Raw genomic sequence first — 18,439 nt, 5'->3', positions numbered from 1 at the left:
GTACAATGATGAATTCAAATTGTTTTTAAAAACCTCATTTTCCTTCCAGCTGGCTTTCATAACACCTCCTCCATCCTTAAACATTATTGGGATCTACAAGAACAGTCTAAGAGTCAATAGATTAGACTATTCTGAATCACTGATAAAAAGGCAAGGAATATCAAAAGCTGAATACATACCCTTTGGGGGTTCCTTCCTCTCAATTTTTTCTTGTTTTTCAGGTTTGTCTCTGTGTGTTGCTACAAATAATAAACAAATAAATAAACTCCAGCTCACAATAAATCTGTAATCTAGATGTATTAATCACACTTATTATCGCATGAAAGTGATCAAGGAAAAGCATTCATAAACCCAAATAATGGATTTTAGCTCTGAGTCACAGATACTTGATGATGTATAGACCTTCTGAATATTAACATTTAATTCCAGGTCCAAGAGAAATATTTTCCTTGAATAAACCTTCAGATATCAGACTATATTTTTCTGAAAGAAGTGATTATTCAGCAACCTCAATCTAATATGTCCTTTCTCTTTTGGTCCCATTACACAACCACTCTGACTCTAGGATTTCTGACAGAGGAAATTATTTTCAGCCCTTGACAGCATTGCTTTCTATTCTTAACAAAAAACCAGCCAGCATACTGCTTTCTATGCTATTTTGTTCTTTATTTTTAGCTGTCACTTCCGTCACAGGATGGATTAACAAGAAAACATCTCTTTTAATCAGAGTGTAACCTCAGGAAGAGCAGCTGTTCAAAACACAACCAACTCCATGCCCTGCAAGAGGCAGGCAAACATGAGTCCTTATAGACTCTGTTGCCCACCTAGGTTTCAGACCATGTTATGAAGTGGTTCAATCCCACATACTAATGATTTCATTCTTAGTAAACCCTACTACTAAAAGACTAGCATTTTTCAATTTCAGGGAAATATTTTTTTTCTTTTCTGTACCCAGGCTTCTGGGAAAAAGCAAAACAAATTCTGATTAGAAGACAGTGAGCTTTATAAGCAAGCACATTATGCTTTTGTATCCATTCATTTCACCAGCTTTCCAGTGAATGACATTTCACAAAAGTGCAAGCATTTTTTTGTTGGCTGAGTGTTTCCACATTAAAAAGCAGGTTGTAGTCATTAAGAAAAATCATTCAGAACATTCAGTAACTTCATTATGTCTTATATGTGTTTGGATTATCCAAAACTCATTTTCAGCCATAACAAGTAAATTACTGTGTTAACAAATGGCCATACAGTTAAAAAAGATTGAAGAGAGATATTTCAAAGCCTTTAAAGAATGTGGACAGCAAATTTACACTAAAAAAAACAGACTGTGAAGAAAACAGCAGCACCAGCAATGTATTATTGAATGAATTACATACTGCGACTCATTCAGATACTTTAGAACATCTAGGAGCATACAAAAAAAAAATCATTCTCCAAACTCAATATTTTTTGCAGAAATTGTAGCATGCTTTACATCTTGCATTTGTATTAGCAGATGCTGGCTCTATACAAAACACTTTTGTCAGTTTTGGCTGGACCAACAGCAGAGTTTTGAAAACAATGGCTCTGTGATGGTCAATGTGAGTGAAACATGAGCTTCTGCACATTCAGACAAAAGCTTTTGTAGTCTCTATGCCAAAAAATACAGCTGAACTATGCAGAACAGATTGATAATCAGAAAGTTTGTTTTTATCCACAGGGCATCTTACTCATGTACTCTTACGAGAGATTATTGTGGATTTTAAAAAAATTATTGTAGTTTTTCCATAACAATTCCTTATTTCATGATTTGAGAAAAAAAAACAACAACAACAAGAAAAGAAACAAAAAAACCCAAAAGAAATCAAAACAAACAAAACTCATACCCACACAGCAAACCCATAAAATGAGCCTTGAACAATACTAACTGAATTGAATGTCAGTAGACCTGAAAATGGACAAAAAAAAAATCTAATTTAAATTTGTTTCACATCCTCAAAATTATGCAAACAGCAAAAATGCAAGGAAATACTATCTGTGTGGATTACAACTTAAACATGAAGAAGGGATCAGTTGGCCCCTTCTTGAGAAAGAAAAGTAACTTGATGTATCTGGGCAGGGAGCCTGGAATGTGGATAAGCAGAGACCAGGCTGGCATAAGCATAAGCTATTTTTCTCTTCCCAATTATAGGCTGAAGGTGATCTCTGGTTAGTTTGAGAGCCTTATCCTGTGTGTTGATATCCCCATAGCCTCAGAGGTTGCTAATCTCAGATTGTAATGTTTATCATTACCTCTTATGGGCACTGTCAGAGCTATGGCTTCCCTTATTTGGGAAGGGCAGGTGCTGCCAAAAATTAAAGTGTTCATGTTTCAGGGCTGTGATCATTGGCCATTTTTGACTCTCCAGTCACAAGACCAACAAAATCCACGGAAACTTTTGTTCTGACAAATCTAAATCTGGTATTTCTTAACATATTAACTCTCCCCTGAGATATTTTCATGTTCAACTTCATATGTAGCTATAAAAGCTCTATAATAAAAAATACATCACTGCCTACAGATCTTTTCCATATTTTGCCACTTGGATATATTTTTCTTTTTCAAGGGCTTAATACATGCCCTTTCTCAAGCCCACAATTCTAGGTGAAAGTATTCAATTTTAGAATTAGCCAGGCTGGCCATACTGCCATGTTTCTGTGAAAAAAAAAAATTAGAGTTGATTGGATTTTCTTTTCCATATTAAAAAAAAAAAAAAAAAAAAAAAAAAAAAAAAAAAGTTAAAAAGAGCACAAGCATACAAAAGTGTTTTTAAGGCTACTTACTGTTCAGCTGAAAAATGCTGAAATTAAAACTGTTCATTCAATTTGAATTCAACTATTTTATTAGCTTTATGATATATTTTGTAATTAAAATATCACCTCTTTTATTACTTTTTGTACTAGGATGCTGGTGACATCCATAAGAGAAAATAATAACTATACTTAAAAACCAAGTAGATTTTTATGGTAATTGTGGAAGGTAAAATTTTTCTGCAAATTTAAAAGAAATTTTCTTGGACTTCCTTGCAAATACCAAAAAGTCATAAGCTCAGACTTAAGTGTTATTAACATTGGAAAAAAATATAACACCCCAACCTAATTTTCACTAACCTAGATTTTGGAAATTGCTGAAACATTTTTGCATGTCTTTGGATGAAAATTCAGCCTGAGGCAAAAACATGAACATGGGAAATCTCATCCTAAGTGACTGGAGTGTGATAAATTTATAAATAATCTAAAATAGAAGCTTATAATGGAAAATTTTAAGGAAATTTAACAATGTATTCCAGACTTAATATTGCTATCTACTTCACAGAGAAATAAAAATAAGAATATTGCTATCTACTTCACAGAAAAATTAAATTAAGAATCATTGCATATATGTGGAAGGATTTTCCTAATTTCAATCATCATCACAGGTTTTATTTGCATCAAATTGAAGACATGGTGAAGGGGGACGTGGTTTAGTTTTTCTTGGATAAAGTTCTCCAACAAAGACATTCCACCTTCCAAAACAGAAAGAATGAAAAGAAGAGGTGTAGTAAGGCGCTACTTCTGTACCTGAGAGAAGCAAAAATATTTTCTAGCTGAATAAGTCTTAAGTCTGCTGCTTAGTACAAAGCCAGGTGATGAGTGCAGTAAGCATGAAGCAGAGATTGCTTGCTCCAGCTAACAGACTAAGTGCTTGTCTACAGAGCTGCACTCTCAGGAAAGTTAAGATAAATGAACTAATACAATGAAGTTAGAGTGCATTAGTCAGAGAGCATTAAATCTCTGCCGAAATGCTTTCATTCGGAAGCAAAGCAACTTTAGATGGCTACAACTTAATTCTTCCTGAAGGAACACTGAAAAAAAAGGGGTTGGTCTGGAGAGGGGCATAGACTCCCAAGTCCAAATACATAATTTAAGGAAACTGCAGCTATGTTGCCATCTGTACCATGTTCTCCAGTTTAAAGTTAATACAGCATAGTTGTAGCTGTACCCTAAGAAATCAGGCTAGACAGATTTGTCTGTGTACAAAATATGCCTTTTAACTTATTAACTTGGTGAAATTATGTGGGGCTCTAGAACACTAGGATTTGTATGGCTTAGCTCTATTTATATATTTAGCTGTCTCAAATACTTTGTCTTCCAGCTACAGCAAATTAACCATCATTACATTGTTTTCTTTCATACCTCATCCCAACTGCAATGTATTAGTGAAGTGATTTTGGGAAAAGCCACACAGTAAATAAATGTTTTCCCATTCCTTCTCAATGCCTGTTTTAATTAGAGCTATTAGAGCTATTATTAGAAAGACAGGGCCATTCATTTCACTGGTGACATCAGTTTTCCATCAAAATCAGAAATTGTCATTGGACCTTCCATTAAACAGAACTTCTGTATTTACATATACTTTTATCTCTATACTTTTTAGTATTATTCTTATTTATTGTCAAAACAATGCATAATTAACTCTTATTGATAGTAATAGTACTAAAAATTATATTGCCTATTTCTTAAACAGGCTCCAGCAGTGACTCAGAGTCCTGCAAAATCTGTCTAGAACACAATATCTAGATGCTCAGGAGAGTTGAGTACAGAAAGACAATCAATCCCTTGTGCCTCTGCTGGCTGATGAAGCTCCTGGTCATGCAGTCCAGGTGCCACTGCACTTGTGAAATTACTAATATCTCAAAAACCAAATTAGAAAGACCTTAATTTGTAGTGAACTTGTGCTTATGTGTACACGTTATCATGAAACAATTTGATTTCAGGGCTCTTAAGCATGACCAATGGCTTTGTGAAATTATTTCTCAGAGTATTTCTTCTTTCCAGGATTAAATTTGTTACAATAATTGAAATAGACATTATTGCTAGTAGTCTATCAAAATATTTAATTAAAAGCAAATTTTAGGGCACCAGTTGCCTGGTTCTCAATACTGTTTGAATCTTTTAATTTCAGACACTTCCATCTGGGATTTTTATTCATTATAACCGTTCCTCATGTTTCACTTCAATCTTTCAAAAATTAGGCTTATAGATTGAACTCCCTTGTAAACTGTGGGACTTGTACTCAGAGGATTTGACTATTCAAAAATATAATTAAATTATTTTTAAAACTCTAGTGTTCCCACATGTTGGGCAGAAGACAGAAATGTTTTTTTTCCATTTCCTGCTATTAAAAATATTAATTTTACTTCTGGATTTTTTTTCTGTTAAAAACAATAAAAGACTTTATTTGTATGTATTTCCTGAAAGTACTTTAGGAGGTAACAGTAAAATTCCCTAAGGATTCATGCCTTTATTACACTGTAGACAGAGACCAGACAGAAAGTTTTCTTGTCATTGTAACTCCTGTGTACAAGTTGCATTGTTGGGATAAAACATGAAAGCAAAATAGAGAAAAAAAAATTGTTTTGTGCTTTAGCAACTGATTGTATAACTAGAGACAGCATTATCAGGCACATAAATAATGGAACTTAACTAATGACACCTAAACACTTTTTTTTCTGGCATCTTACAATTTCTTTGTAATAATTTCTGCAATGTTCGTATTGTTTTGTGTAAAGAAATGCACTTTTGTATAGATGAAATGGTACACAAGAGGCTGTTTTTGGTCAAGATTGCAACATCATTTGTGTTTTTAGATTACTTTGCTTCAAAACACCTTAATTGGGATCCTTGCTAATGGATCTGAGTTCATTATTGCCTGGCTTTCCCACTGGTACCCTAAAAAATTCATTTTGATAAAACATGACTTATTAAGTAGTTGTGAAACAGTTCTAGGCAGTCCAGATGACCTGATTAGCACAAAACTGGGGCTGAAAAATACTATAAAAACATTTTACAGAGGTGTAAAATACTATAAAAACACACTAAGAATACATATAGAAATGAATATAATTGCATGAGGGAGGGTGTATGTGTATACACAATATTTTTAATAAGCCTCCTTTCTGCTTCCTGCTGCCACTATCAAGCTGAGCACCGGTGTGTTAGAGGGATGTGCATGAAGTTTTATGTGGCCCAGCCTTTGTGGAGGAGCTCTGTTAGGCAAAAAAAATCCTTCAGATATCCCAGAAAACACCTTTGTTTATATGACCTTTGAAAACCAGTCCAAACCAGTTCCTCTGTGCATTTTGGAAAGTGCCAGTTATAGGAGAATAAACAGTCTGAAAAAGAGCAGGTTCTTAAAATGGAAGTTTTTCTTATCTCTGATACACACCTGGCTCACTCTTAGCTATGACTTCCTAACTTGGATGGCACCCACTGGCCTATACATTTGCTTTTTTCCTTGCCCAAAACACTTCATGCCTTTTGCACCAGAGGAAGTTCATCAACACTCAACTTTCTTGCACCTTTGCTAGAAAAAAAGATTTCTGGAAAAGTTTGGGCAGGAGAATCTTATTATGAATGTGCATTTTCAATCTAACTACACAAGCATAAAATTACTTTTTTTTTTTGTTAATGCTAAGGTATACATAAATTTTTGATCATTTGCAGTCTGTGCCAACTGATCTTTGAATGCTTCGATGATACAACAGCAGTAGTTAACCAAGTTAGCAAACAAAAATTATGTAGTTAACAAAGACACTGTATGTTACACAAATATATGTGGGAAAACAGACAAAACAATCAGTTACCTTTCACTGGTGCTCGTTTTTCAGGTTTCTCTGTTTTCTGTTTTTGAATCTCTGAAGAAAAAAGTGCAATGCAAATTTGTAAATATTAAAATAATTTTCACAGAAAAAAATATCAGATGCATTCTCATATTAAAAAAATAATTTTAAAGTGCTTAAAATATTACAGCTGAACCATGGCTTTATCACCTGCATAGTCAGAGTTATATACAATATAGTTCAATTTTATATATATATATATATATATATATAGGCAATATATGTGGATAAAAATCACAACATTAAGTGTCTTTAATAATTATTCTGTTTTTAATTGAGACATACAACTACTTCTAAAGGCAAGATTAGGTTTTGTTGATCTGTAATAGCTATACAGAAACACATGTTGGTCATGATTCAGAAAAACATGATTTACTAAACATTTTTTGTATTTATCTTGAGTTGTTTACCAAGATTAGCATTTTATGTTTTCCAAATTACCTTTGGAAGGAAAAAATGCTATTTTCACTACATTTTCTAAAAAAAAATTAAAGCTCACATACTGAATTGGTATCTCCAACACACAATAAAGGTAGACTCAATGCTCTATACAAACTACAGAGATAAAAAGTTCCCAGGTTAGGGATTGTGGTCTCGGCGAATGACTCATTTTGATCATGCTGTACATCAAAAACTGAGAACTGTCTTCTTAGAGGAGGAAGGGGTACAGTATTTATCTGCCTTTGCTATGCCATTCCTTTTGAACGAAATTTTTCAGCTGTAATATTGATATTAAATTGCTGCTATATACCTCCACATAAATCTTTTTCCTACTTTCCTTATTGTGTCAAAACCAGGATAATATAAAAAAGGTAAAATTTTGAATTTTTGAAAAAGCAAACTGAAATTAAATCAAATGTGCATAGCCCTCTTTGCACACAGTTGTAGAAATTCAAAGAGCATTTATTATAGCTGTGCAATAAAGTCATTAGGACTATACAGAGTGCCTGGATTATCATATTGTGCACATATTTCCTGCAGTAGGAAACCACTCTAAAATGAAATTTGTATGAAATTTGTTTTTGACAAAAGCAAAAGCAAATCTCTCTAGACACTGTAGGAGATGCCTTCTTGTGTGTCAGTGTTACCTGTGGTCTGCAGGGTCTAAATTGCAAGAACACTGACCCCAAAATTAGTCCAACAGAGGAAAAGATATAGTTATTGCATCTCAAGTCTAAGAAGCTACTCAAATGCCTATTGAAGACAACGGAAATATTTCACTTGCAACCTTAATAATTTTCTCAGGATACACATTGCTAAAGAAATCTGGTAGGAAACGGAATTTTCCCGCCCCAGATATTTACATAAGTCCTTGAAAATAATGCAGAATGTTTTTATTGTATAGTATTTTGTATCTGAAATAATTATTGTGTGTGGTTTGCAAAAACAAAACTATTCTATGACATCAGGCTATATTGTCTTCAGATAGAGAGAATATTATTTCACTGTGATAAAGAGCAACAAAAGGTAAAATACATCACTGTTAACCACTAATGTATGGAAACATAACTGAGCTAATTATAGGATGTCATTAGGCTAAAAGAATTTTTTATTCACTTCTCATCTTGCTCTTTTCAGTCTGGGTGTGCAGTTCATTTATAGTTCTATAAACCTCAAAGGGTGAGAATAGGAAGAAATATACTCTACTGATTTACTGTATTTCAGCTGAGCCTGGATTATTTTTCTTTCAAATATGTGAGGATATTTTATTTCTATCGACTGAGAGAATCCTGTTGCTGGATTTTCGAACTTTTCCCACTTGTTTTGCTTAAATGGCTACATGGTCTAGTTTAGGTAGCATAAGTGGTAGGAATAGTGCAAGACAGGAACAGATGGAAGATTGCTCCCTAATTCTGGGCACATCTGAGCAGTTTTCCATGCCACTGTTCCAGACTGCCTCCCAACACTGACTCAGGGGACGTAAAGAAAGCTGAGTCACTTCCTCTGCATTGCAACATTCAGTGGAGCCATATCTCACCCAGTTCTACCAGTCACCCTACGTACAGAGATGAATATGAATAAATCATATTCTTCAGTCAGAGTCACATAGACACATATTCCTTGCTTGCTTTAAAATGCCTCACTCTGCTGCATTTCTACAATATATTGCATGTCTCACTACAGAAAACAGGACTATTTTTTTGAAAAAACAAGTATAAAATAATAATAAATCTTTGTTATTAAAAAAAAAAGTTTTAAAATTACTTTTGATTTAGGCAAATTACTGCTAGTTTGACTGCAAAATATCCATGGAATAATGGCTCTAGATCTGGCTATTTAGATCAGGTTCACACTGTATCAGCAGTGAAGCTTGCTTCAAATAAATATTCCAGTAAGTTGCACAAAAAGATACCTTTTTAGACAGCCACACTGAGAATCTCATCTAATTTTCTGCTACAATTAGGATACCACACATGACAAAGAAACATACACAAATTACTAGAAGTGAAGTACATTTTCTTAACACACAAGTGTGTGTATATATACTTTTACACACTGCAAAGTGTCCCATCATTAAGGTCTCTTCACAAACTTCTCATTACAGCCTGAACCATCATAAAAAATTGCAGCCTGAATCACATAGATTCTGACACATTACATCCCAACCTTTCCCAGTACAAATAAATCTAGTCTTAATATAAGCTAAACTGAATCAATCTACAAAACAGAAAATAGTAACTATTTGTTAACTTCAAAGTATTTAAAATCAGGAAACACATTAGATTATTGGAAACTTTTTGTTGTTTTATGAGAGTTCTGATACTCACCTGCTTTATCTTTTATGACAAATAGCTTTAATTTTGTAGTAATCACATCATATCTTATTGCTGAGTTGACAAAGTGGTTATAATATCATAGAAGACTTACATGGCCAGTTTAAAGTATGTAATTCGTCTCTATCAATGTGACACATTGTTAATAAATCTTAAATATTACAAATTCATGTTTAGAAAAATGACAGAATCAAGCAGCAGCAAGGATAATCTTTGTCACCACAGCAACCATTCGGATTCTTTATGAGATGACAGCACAGTTTATTAAATTATTGTAAGGGAGAATGTATTTTAAAAGCCGTATTTCATTGTTTGTTTTCTTAAATTATTAGGCAGACATGAAAAATTATCCTTCCCCTTGTGTTGCTTGGGTTTTGAATAGATAATTATTTCCATAAATATGGACACTGCTTGATGCTAATTTCTCTAGAGCTCGGGTCTTGTGCAAATATACAGAACATACAGGGTGATTATTTTAAATAGGTCCAAGAAAGAAACTTAGGAATCTTCTCACTGACCATGTCAAGATGCTGAAAGGAGACACATTCAACTATATTGCTGTCAGGCTGATTTATCTGCATCCTGTTGACCCAAAACAGACCTTACCAGTCAGCTGAGGATCAGTATTGCAGGAAGCTTTACTGGAAATCCCTGCTGAACAAGAGAGTCTGGGCAGCAGCTTCCCCACCCCTCATGCAGCTAATTTTCATTAACAGTAATTGACAGTGTCTAACAAGAGTGCAGCACTGGCTGTGCACTCCAGCTCTAAGATCAGGATGGGAGAAAATAATTTCAGTCCCTTGAATCTGTGTGAACTAATGGGTCAGCACTGTGCAGGTTTATATCAGTGTGAATGAAGAGCACATGTTAGGGCATGAGGAGATTCTCCTGGCTCCTGGTTCCCTTCTTTGTCTGCCTTTGTGTTTCTGATTTTGATTTTTTGTTATGTCCTTTTTTATAACATAGTAAAATTGATAGCATTATTCTCAGCTATTTTAATTTTATTGTGTTAGAATAGCATTCATGAGTCTTAGCCTACATTAATTACTTTAGGTACCACATGGAGCTATGACATGATATAAATATCTCATCTCTGTAACACAGGAGTTCAAACTTAGAGGGATGCATTTCTTCTCTTACTGGGAAAGCACAGCCTTCCATCTTGCTTCATTAGAGGATAAAATGGTGAGTAGCATTCTGGCATTGTTGAAACAGCACCTATACCTCACCCTTCACTGAGTTTCCATCTTACAGATGAAATATACCTTTAAAAGGATCCCCAAAACCATATTAAAAACGTCCATGATATAAAGAGACAAAGTGAGGAAAAAAAAGAGTCCCCATTTGAAACACAAGAATGCTTTACCCAAGGTAACCCAGAAAGTCAGCAAAAGAACTGGGGGTTTACCTCTGAACCTGACATTCAACATTACCATCCATGCTTAAAGCCAACCTGTTTCTACTTAAATACTGCAGTGAAGAAAGAATGTAGTTCTAATATATCTAGTGTTTTAAAGGTATAATTAAGCAGATGGAATTTTCTATGAAATAAGAATAGATTTTTTTCCTAAAAAATTTTACCAGCTGGTCATCTTTTTCATCAGCTGTTACAGGTAACACAGCCATATACACCTTCAGTGCTTTGACATTCTCTCTACAAAAGAGATTACAAACAACTAAACGTGAAAAGGAAAATTAGTCCAACTCAGAGTCTGATGAGCCAGAGGTCAATAATTTGCTCTTGAGCAGTTAAAATCCTTACAGCTATTGCCAGCAATTTAGTGGGGATATATCCTTGCTAGTTTATCAGGACTAATTGGTAGCAGGCAGCTGATTATCCTGAAGAGTTGGTGGAAACAGATCCTGAGGGCAAGGCCAGAGTGAGTGGTGTTAAGAGCTTTAGAAGATGGGAGAGATGTAATTTCTAATGTGTTTTTAGATGCTGTCTGTGTGAAGAATTGTAGCCAACTCTCTTGCTGTTGGTATCCTCAGGAGAAATTTGCAATTGCGCAGCTGATGTCTATTTTTAATCTAGATAGTACCAGCTGGTGAGGGTGACAGTTATCCTTGCGGGGCCAGGAGGAGAAGAAAGGAAGCTGTGCATTAGACTAACTTCTATCTGACTACTAATACATCAAGGAGCTGTGTCTACAGGCAGAAACACCCACAGGAAAACCAAAAAGCACCTTGCAAGAGGAAAAAAAAGCTCAGGGACAGAAAAAAAAAAACAAACAAACAAACAAAAAAAAAAAAGCAAGCAGGAAATATTCAGTTGGGGAATTAAGTTTTGTCCATATCCAAGAACCAAAGACAGTGTCACAGAAGGCCTTAAATACCAGCATTCAGTGTTGGAAAGTCTGAATGACATGTATGGCTTATCCAGGTGATTTCCCCACCAGCTTGCCAGGAGCACAGTCTTATCCCCAGTGTTTTCTGAGATCCCTTCCTGTTCTGGGGACTCAAAGCAACTTCAGGCTGGGGTACATCATAACTTTTCCTGAAGCCATGCATCATAAGAGCTTTCTTGAAAATGCAACAGGGGACAAATTGCTCCTATCAATGAAAATGCTGAACAGTTTGTATGCTCATCCACAACATGAGGAACTAGACCACAGTGCCTGTTAATTATTATTTCAGAATTTTTTAACCACCTCTTTGGAAATTACAACTACAAGTTACAGTGAGAATAAAGGTTTCTGGGAAGGGAAGGGAAGGGAAGGGAAGGGAAGGGAAGGGAAGGGAAGGGAAGGGAAGGGAAGGGAAGGGAAGGGAAGGGAAGGGAAGGGAAGGGAAGGGAAGGGAAGGGAAGGGAAGGGAAGGGAAGGGAAGGACCATGTCAAGTTCCATTTGCCTTGTTAAACTGAGGATTTCCTTTCCACCAAAACCTAAATAATTAATAATAATAATAATAATAATAATAATAATTATTATTATTATTATTATTATTATTAATTTTATTTCTCCTCTGGTAAGGTTTCCATTTGAAACAGAAAAGCAATATCTTATCAGAAAGGTTTTTACAGGGAGGGAGGTACTTGCAATTATCTTTGACTAATTGTCCTGTAAGCAGCACTGGCATTCTTCAGGGAGATCATATGCAGACTTTTTATGGTGGAATTTTAATAACTGGGCTTTTGAAAGAACTGAAAGTGGAAGATATTAAAAGTTTTCGATCCTAAACATTTTAACATAAAGTTAAGTTTTATTCTTAATTTATATAAAGATGTTAAGGCTATGCTTTTCATTCCCAGACAGCAGTCCTATGCCTTTAGGTTCTAAAATCAAAAAAGGAGTGCTGCTTTCACTTTGATTAAAATCAAAAATCAAATGACAGACCACTTCTTAACTCAAACAAATCGGAGATAGAGTCATGATCAAAACCAGTGGAACATGAAACTGTCTTGGCATGTTTGTCCTTATGGATGCCAGTCTGTAAAGATGTTATTGGTCCAGTAGTAAATGATATTTTTCATAGCCAATTTTATCAGTCTGCATTTAATTGGGTGTAATTTTCTAAAGAAAAAATGCAGGCAAGGCCTGTAGACCTCTTAGAGTAAAATTATGTATACAACTATACCTATAATCTCTAATCTTGATTTGCATCAAAGAAATCTTTTTCCATATGAATCTATTTAATTGTTTGGCTGGGTCTTTTGGTTTTCTTTCTTTGTTTCTGAAAGGTGTTAAAAATACAATAACAAGAGATCACAGACTCAGTTACTCTACCAAGATTTCAAAAACAAGAAATCTGCAGATTCTACCTTACCATATTAGTCTGTAAATAGTCATTCCTTGACAAATTCAATCACTTTTGGATCCAATCGATTTTATTTTAGGGGTTTGGCATGCAGAAGAGAGAAGTTTCTGTGGGTCATGAGCATGGGCTCCATTTGCTACATCCTCTCCTTGGCACAGCAGTAGCTGTGAAGGGATCTGAGTTCACTCAGAAATATGCAAACCCCCCAGTTTTGATGCTGTGGTTTTAACTGAGTTTTGGAAAAGTTGCTCATTTTCCAGGTCAGGCACAGCAGACTCCAGCCAGTGGGATCTGCTTAATACCCTCTCCTCTGGGTGAGAACCTTCCCCTCCATTACTGGGGCACAAATTAAGATTTCCATGAAGATTGCATGGATATCTTCACATAAGGTCTTCCCTAATTTAAGAGGATAACTTCAACAGTTGCAAAACTCTCTTCTACACTTCTGTCCAGGGTCCCTACTAGCCTTGTGGCCCAAACCTCTCTCTTTCTCTTCTAAAATATAGCTGGTAAGTTTGGATTGAAAAGTTTCAGGTCAAGCTGAAAACAAATCACTATTCTGGAAAAGACAAAAGAACTATAATTGAACATCTCTGTACCCTTGTGGTGCATTGCCTTTTTTCATCTGAGTAATATGGAAAATATTTTCTTTCTTTTATAAAATGCTATTTTATGGTGGATATGCAATTGTTGTATTGATCGATGTAAGTAAAACCAGATGAAATTGTTAAAAGAACATTAATAATGGAAATGGATGCCACAAAACTGAAATGCAAAATATACATATCTGGAAAAGCAGTTTAACATCTGAGAATTGAACCAATCAATGATTTCCATCTTTTAACACAGAGTGTGCTTTACACAAAGATATGCAAAATGTTTTATAGTAAAGTGTAACCTAGGGAAACAGCAAAAGCCTTTCAGTGAGATCTTTAATAGCAACTCATGTACAGAGAAGTGAACATTACCATAGAGGAACATAAAAGAAACTGAATTCAGAAGGCATTATCAGTACAAATAGGTATATACTTTAGGGATGAATGGAACTGTGTAATTATTTTTTAAGACACATATATGACAACTACACTGGTAACACAGTTTTCAGGTTGCTCTTATGGTATTCTGAATTTATTTTCTCTAGTTCATTTCCAAACTGTCTGTAGCTTGTATTCACAAGAAGTTGTAGATGGATTACCACCATGCAAACACTATGTCCCTTCACTGGGGAAAATGTTTGGAGTATGGAGAGCCCCCTTGGGAAATTATAACTATATTTTTAACAGTTCTGATACACTTCCTGGGGCATTTGCACTGGTCACTCACACAGCAATAAGGACTTCTGTCCAATCCACTGAGTCAGCTGGGCTTTTGATCTAATCCTACATTCTTAGGTACTTATAATAGTTAAAAACTGTCTGACACATATGATAAATTGTAGGACTAATAACTTGTTCACTTGATCACTGCACCAAAAAACTATGCAGGAAATTGCAGAACCTTTCCTTTTGGGAGCACTTTCTTTGTTAGCACAGATCAATACCCAGTTCTGAACAAGCCAATAGACTGTGCTGAATAAATTCTGACTGACCTAACCTTGGGGTGGAGAAGGGGTTAATAGGAGTGGGTGTTTGGCATCAGGCCTGGGGGAACTACACCTTGGCCAGAGCTGCTGAGGGTGAGTCAGTGTAACTGACAATCCCCTTAGAAGCTGACATGTCTTTTAAGAGCATTATGTGTCTTCAGAATATTAATAACCAGCCTAATACTCTGGCAATGATACTCTTGTTTGAACTGAAGACAGATGGATAAGGTGCTTCGCCAAAAAGTTTATTTGTCTTTTACAAAATTTCTTGCGACCTTTAACAGAAATTTCTAGTCTGTGTTGGCTTTTTGTCATAATTTATGATTTTTTAAATCACATTTTCCTAAGAAAAAAGTAAAAAACATATTTTTCTGTCTCACATATAGACTAACTCACAGAAAATTAGAGATCCATCTCTACCTGAAGGAAATGTTTCTTTTGACTGTAGGTAAGACTAATCTTATGCCAATAATAAAACTTTTTGATAATACAGAGATGGATAACTGTCAAAATGGTGCTTTATATCTTTCTTGCTTTTTAATTGAATAGTATTTATAAAAATTAAAATTATTTGCAGTTTAATAAAGACCTTTTCAGGCATGTTTTTCAATGTTGAAGTGTTTGTACTTCTTTACTATTTACACAACTTTATTTCTAATTTTGTGTTTTCTCAACTCTTTTCCAAACTCACAACTGAGGCCAATAGTGTCCACAAAACAAACAAACAAACCCCACTTTCTTTTTTATAGCAATAATTTCTAGTAAAAACATCCAAGCATACATCTCTCAAATAATAGAATGTGTCTCTAAAGGTAAAATTAACCCTGAAAAAATGAAGAAAGAATTATAGAAAATAATTGAAGCTAAAAGCAAATTCGGCCTGAAAGAAAGAATTAAACTTCTCTGTCATTTGTGAAAGCACTCAATAGTTTTTGTATGTTGAGAATATGCATTTTCAAAGACTGCAAATTCCCCTCCAGAATAATCTTTCACTATGTCCACTGAAGAATACTGCTTTGCCAGACAATATTAAATGTTCATTCTTTTCAAATTATTGAAGATAAATATTAGTGATAAGACTTGGACTGGCAAAAATAATTGCAATAAAAAAAAGGTGCTTGAGAGATATTTTCATATCTTCAAAGGATTCTGAAACTGATATTAATCCCATTGTCTGTGGAAGTCCATTGTCATTACTTGTACTTCTATTATCTTTGCTTTTAATTTACATCCCTAGGAAAGTGATCTTTGCCCTCTTTGGGATCATAATTATGATTAGACTTTTCCTCTTTCATGGCTAGACAATGTCCTTGCCACTCCTCTTGAGTTTTTTTCCAATATACAATTGTGTTGTGCAATCTTATTTTTCAGTTACTATATTCCATTATTAAGTAAATTTTGCACAAACATTTTAGCATTCAAAAAAGCCGCTAGAGTGAAGACTTGTCCATTCAACAAAAACAGACATGGAGATTTTTCAAAAATTCTCATTCTATTCATGAATACCACAATAACTGTGAGTTAGATCCAATACAAATGCTTAAATATCAGGCACAGCAACCATAGTGCACATATCCAGAGTGAAATTGAGAGAGATTTTCCCTAACAATGTGAAAAAACATAAATCTGTTCATATTCTGGAGACAGCAGTAGTGTACTGTGCAATCTTACTGGTATTTTTTTTCTTGTTTAGAATGTTCAAATGCCAGTGTCACCTAAAGAAGGATCCTGCATAAAGCTATAGATAAAATTACTGCTCAGAGTAGAAGGGGTTTTGATGCAGAAATGGCCCTTTACAGGTAGGCAGAAAAAACTCCATAACCAAAAAATTTGGTTCAAATTTTATGAATAAAACTAACATTTTGACACCCAAAAATCCCCAGATCTATTTGTATAGATGGTCCTCTTTTGGGTCCAGCCCTAACAGCAGCAACATGGAAAAATCATCAATTCTGTGTCTTATTTTGTTTTGTTTTGTTTTGTTTTAGAAAGCTTTTCTTCCGGAAGACGTATTTATGGACCATGTAAATGACAGCACAAATTAGTCGAGAAAAGCTACATGGACAGATCTGCACCTTGTGCTCAGGGGAACAGATTGTGATTTTTGTGAGTGCTACCTGCAGGAGCTCACCTGAGCCCCCAGCTCACCTCCCAGGGCTCTGCCTTCTGTGCTCATGAGCTACAGCTCTGGGAGAGAATTTCACTGTGCCTAAACAGAAAAACTGTTCACTAGGCTACACCACAGAGCACTCAGAAAACGTCTGACAAGCCTTAGACTCTGGCAATTAAGCTTCTTGATGTTTATATAGTTTTAAGAGAAGTCTGCAGAGAGACAGGAACAGCTCTGAGGGGCTGAGAGGCGCCAGTCACTGAGGAAACACATGCAGTACTCTGCACTGGCATTTCCAAGGGACTCATGGCTTCAGGCCACATATGTTGTATTTCTGTAGCTCAGTAAAAGAGGTGACAAAATCAAGTATAAACAAGGCCAGATCCTGGCTGCCAGGATGAAATGGAGACCTCCAGTGACCTGGAGATGGTAAGTTATTTGAGGATGTTGCTATGTGAAAGCTTATGGCATTACTTATGACAGAAAGGGGCACTATCTTCAGCAAGCACAGTCAAGAGAAAGTGTTTTGCAGGTAGACAAGGATGAGAATGCTTATACTCTAAAAGACAGAGGGAAAATCTTGAGCACACATCTAGGAAGTGGAAAAGCCCACTCAAAATTTGTTTTACTCTTCTGGAAGGTGAAGCATGTTTGAATTTGGGCCTTTTCACATCTGTGTGGCTGCATTATCCTGTAAGGTACCAGATCTGGAGAAATCACCAGGTTCTTGTCCATTTCCTTTATACCAAAGATAGAAGACCCTCTCAGGATTATTGTGCAGAACCAGGAGCTTTGCATAGTGAGGAAAACACTCCCAATTGGCAGTTAGATACTCAGCTCCTTGGATGGAGCAATTTTAGTCCAAACAACTATACAGTAACTTCCGATTGCTTATAATTTAGGCAGCCTTGAGCTTGTTTTGATGGCTTCTCCAAATTCTGTTTCTACATCTTTCTGTCCCGATGCAATGGGTAAGGCCTATGTCACTGATTTCCAGAGAAGAACGGATTGCAACGTGGAGCGTGGTGCTGTCCATAGTGTTTTTATGGATTATGCCTTCCTAGCCACGCAGTAACAGCACTTTCAGCCTGGCCCCTATCCTGGTCTGTGGTGAGAAGACATATTCCACCCACGTACATCCTTGCCAACAATGTGCTACAGCTTCAGGCTCTGTGCACCTTCTGTAAAATTAAAAATGCACCTGTCTCTATGGGAAAAGAGACAGAGCTGAAGGTTTTACAGTGCTTGCAGATGAAATAAAGAGAGGGAATCTTTTCCTACACTCTCTGTAAGTTTTCCTAACATGAGTCGTTGTCAATAGAAAGATAACCTGCTCCTGGTCTTCAAGTTTATTAATTCCTTGGATTACAGATTGAGACTGACAGATTGTTTCATTAAATAGAAGCCTGATCCCATTCCATTTAAGTTCAGAGAAAACTGGATTGTAATCTCAGAAGCAGCTGGGGTGATAGATTCTTCAATATGGGCATTTACCCCTTGAGAGGTTGATGGATGCCAAATTCAGTTCACATAGGG

General features: G+C 35.5%; 1 protein-coding gene across 1 annotated transcript in view; it reads right to left on the bottom strand.

Annotated features, from left to right (window-relative positions):
* Window positions 1–18,439, bottom strand: part of TRDN (triadin) — a 268,183-nt gene that overhangs the window by 153,210 nt on the left and 96,534 nt on the right. The window contains 2 exon segments of the mRNA XM_053937519.1: window positions 180–239; window positions 6,645–6,695. Coding sequence (XP_053793494.1) covers window positions 180–239; window positions 6,645–6,695 — 111 coding nt within the window.

The sequence above is a fragment of the Vidua chalybeata genome, chromosome 3 (genome assembly GCF_026979565.1).
Source record: "Vidua chalybeata isolate OUT-0048 chromosome 3, bVidCha1 merged haplotype, whole genome shotgun sequence".
In the NCBI taxonomy this organism is placed as follows: domain Eukaryota; kingdom Metazoa; phylum Chordata; class Aves; order Passeriformes; family Viduidae; genus Vidua; species Vidua chalybeata.
The sequence above is the reverse complement of the archived record's forward strand: the minus strand, read 5'-3'. Positions and strand labels throughout refer to the sequence as shown.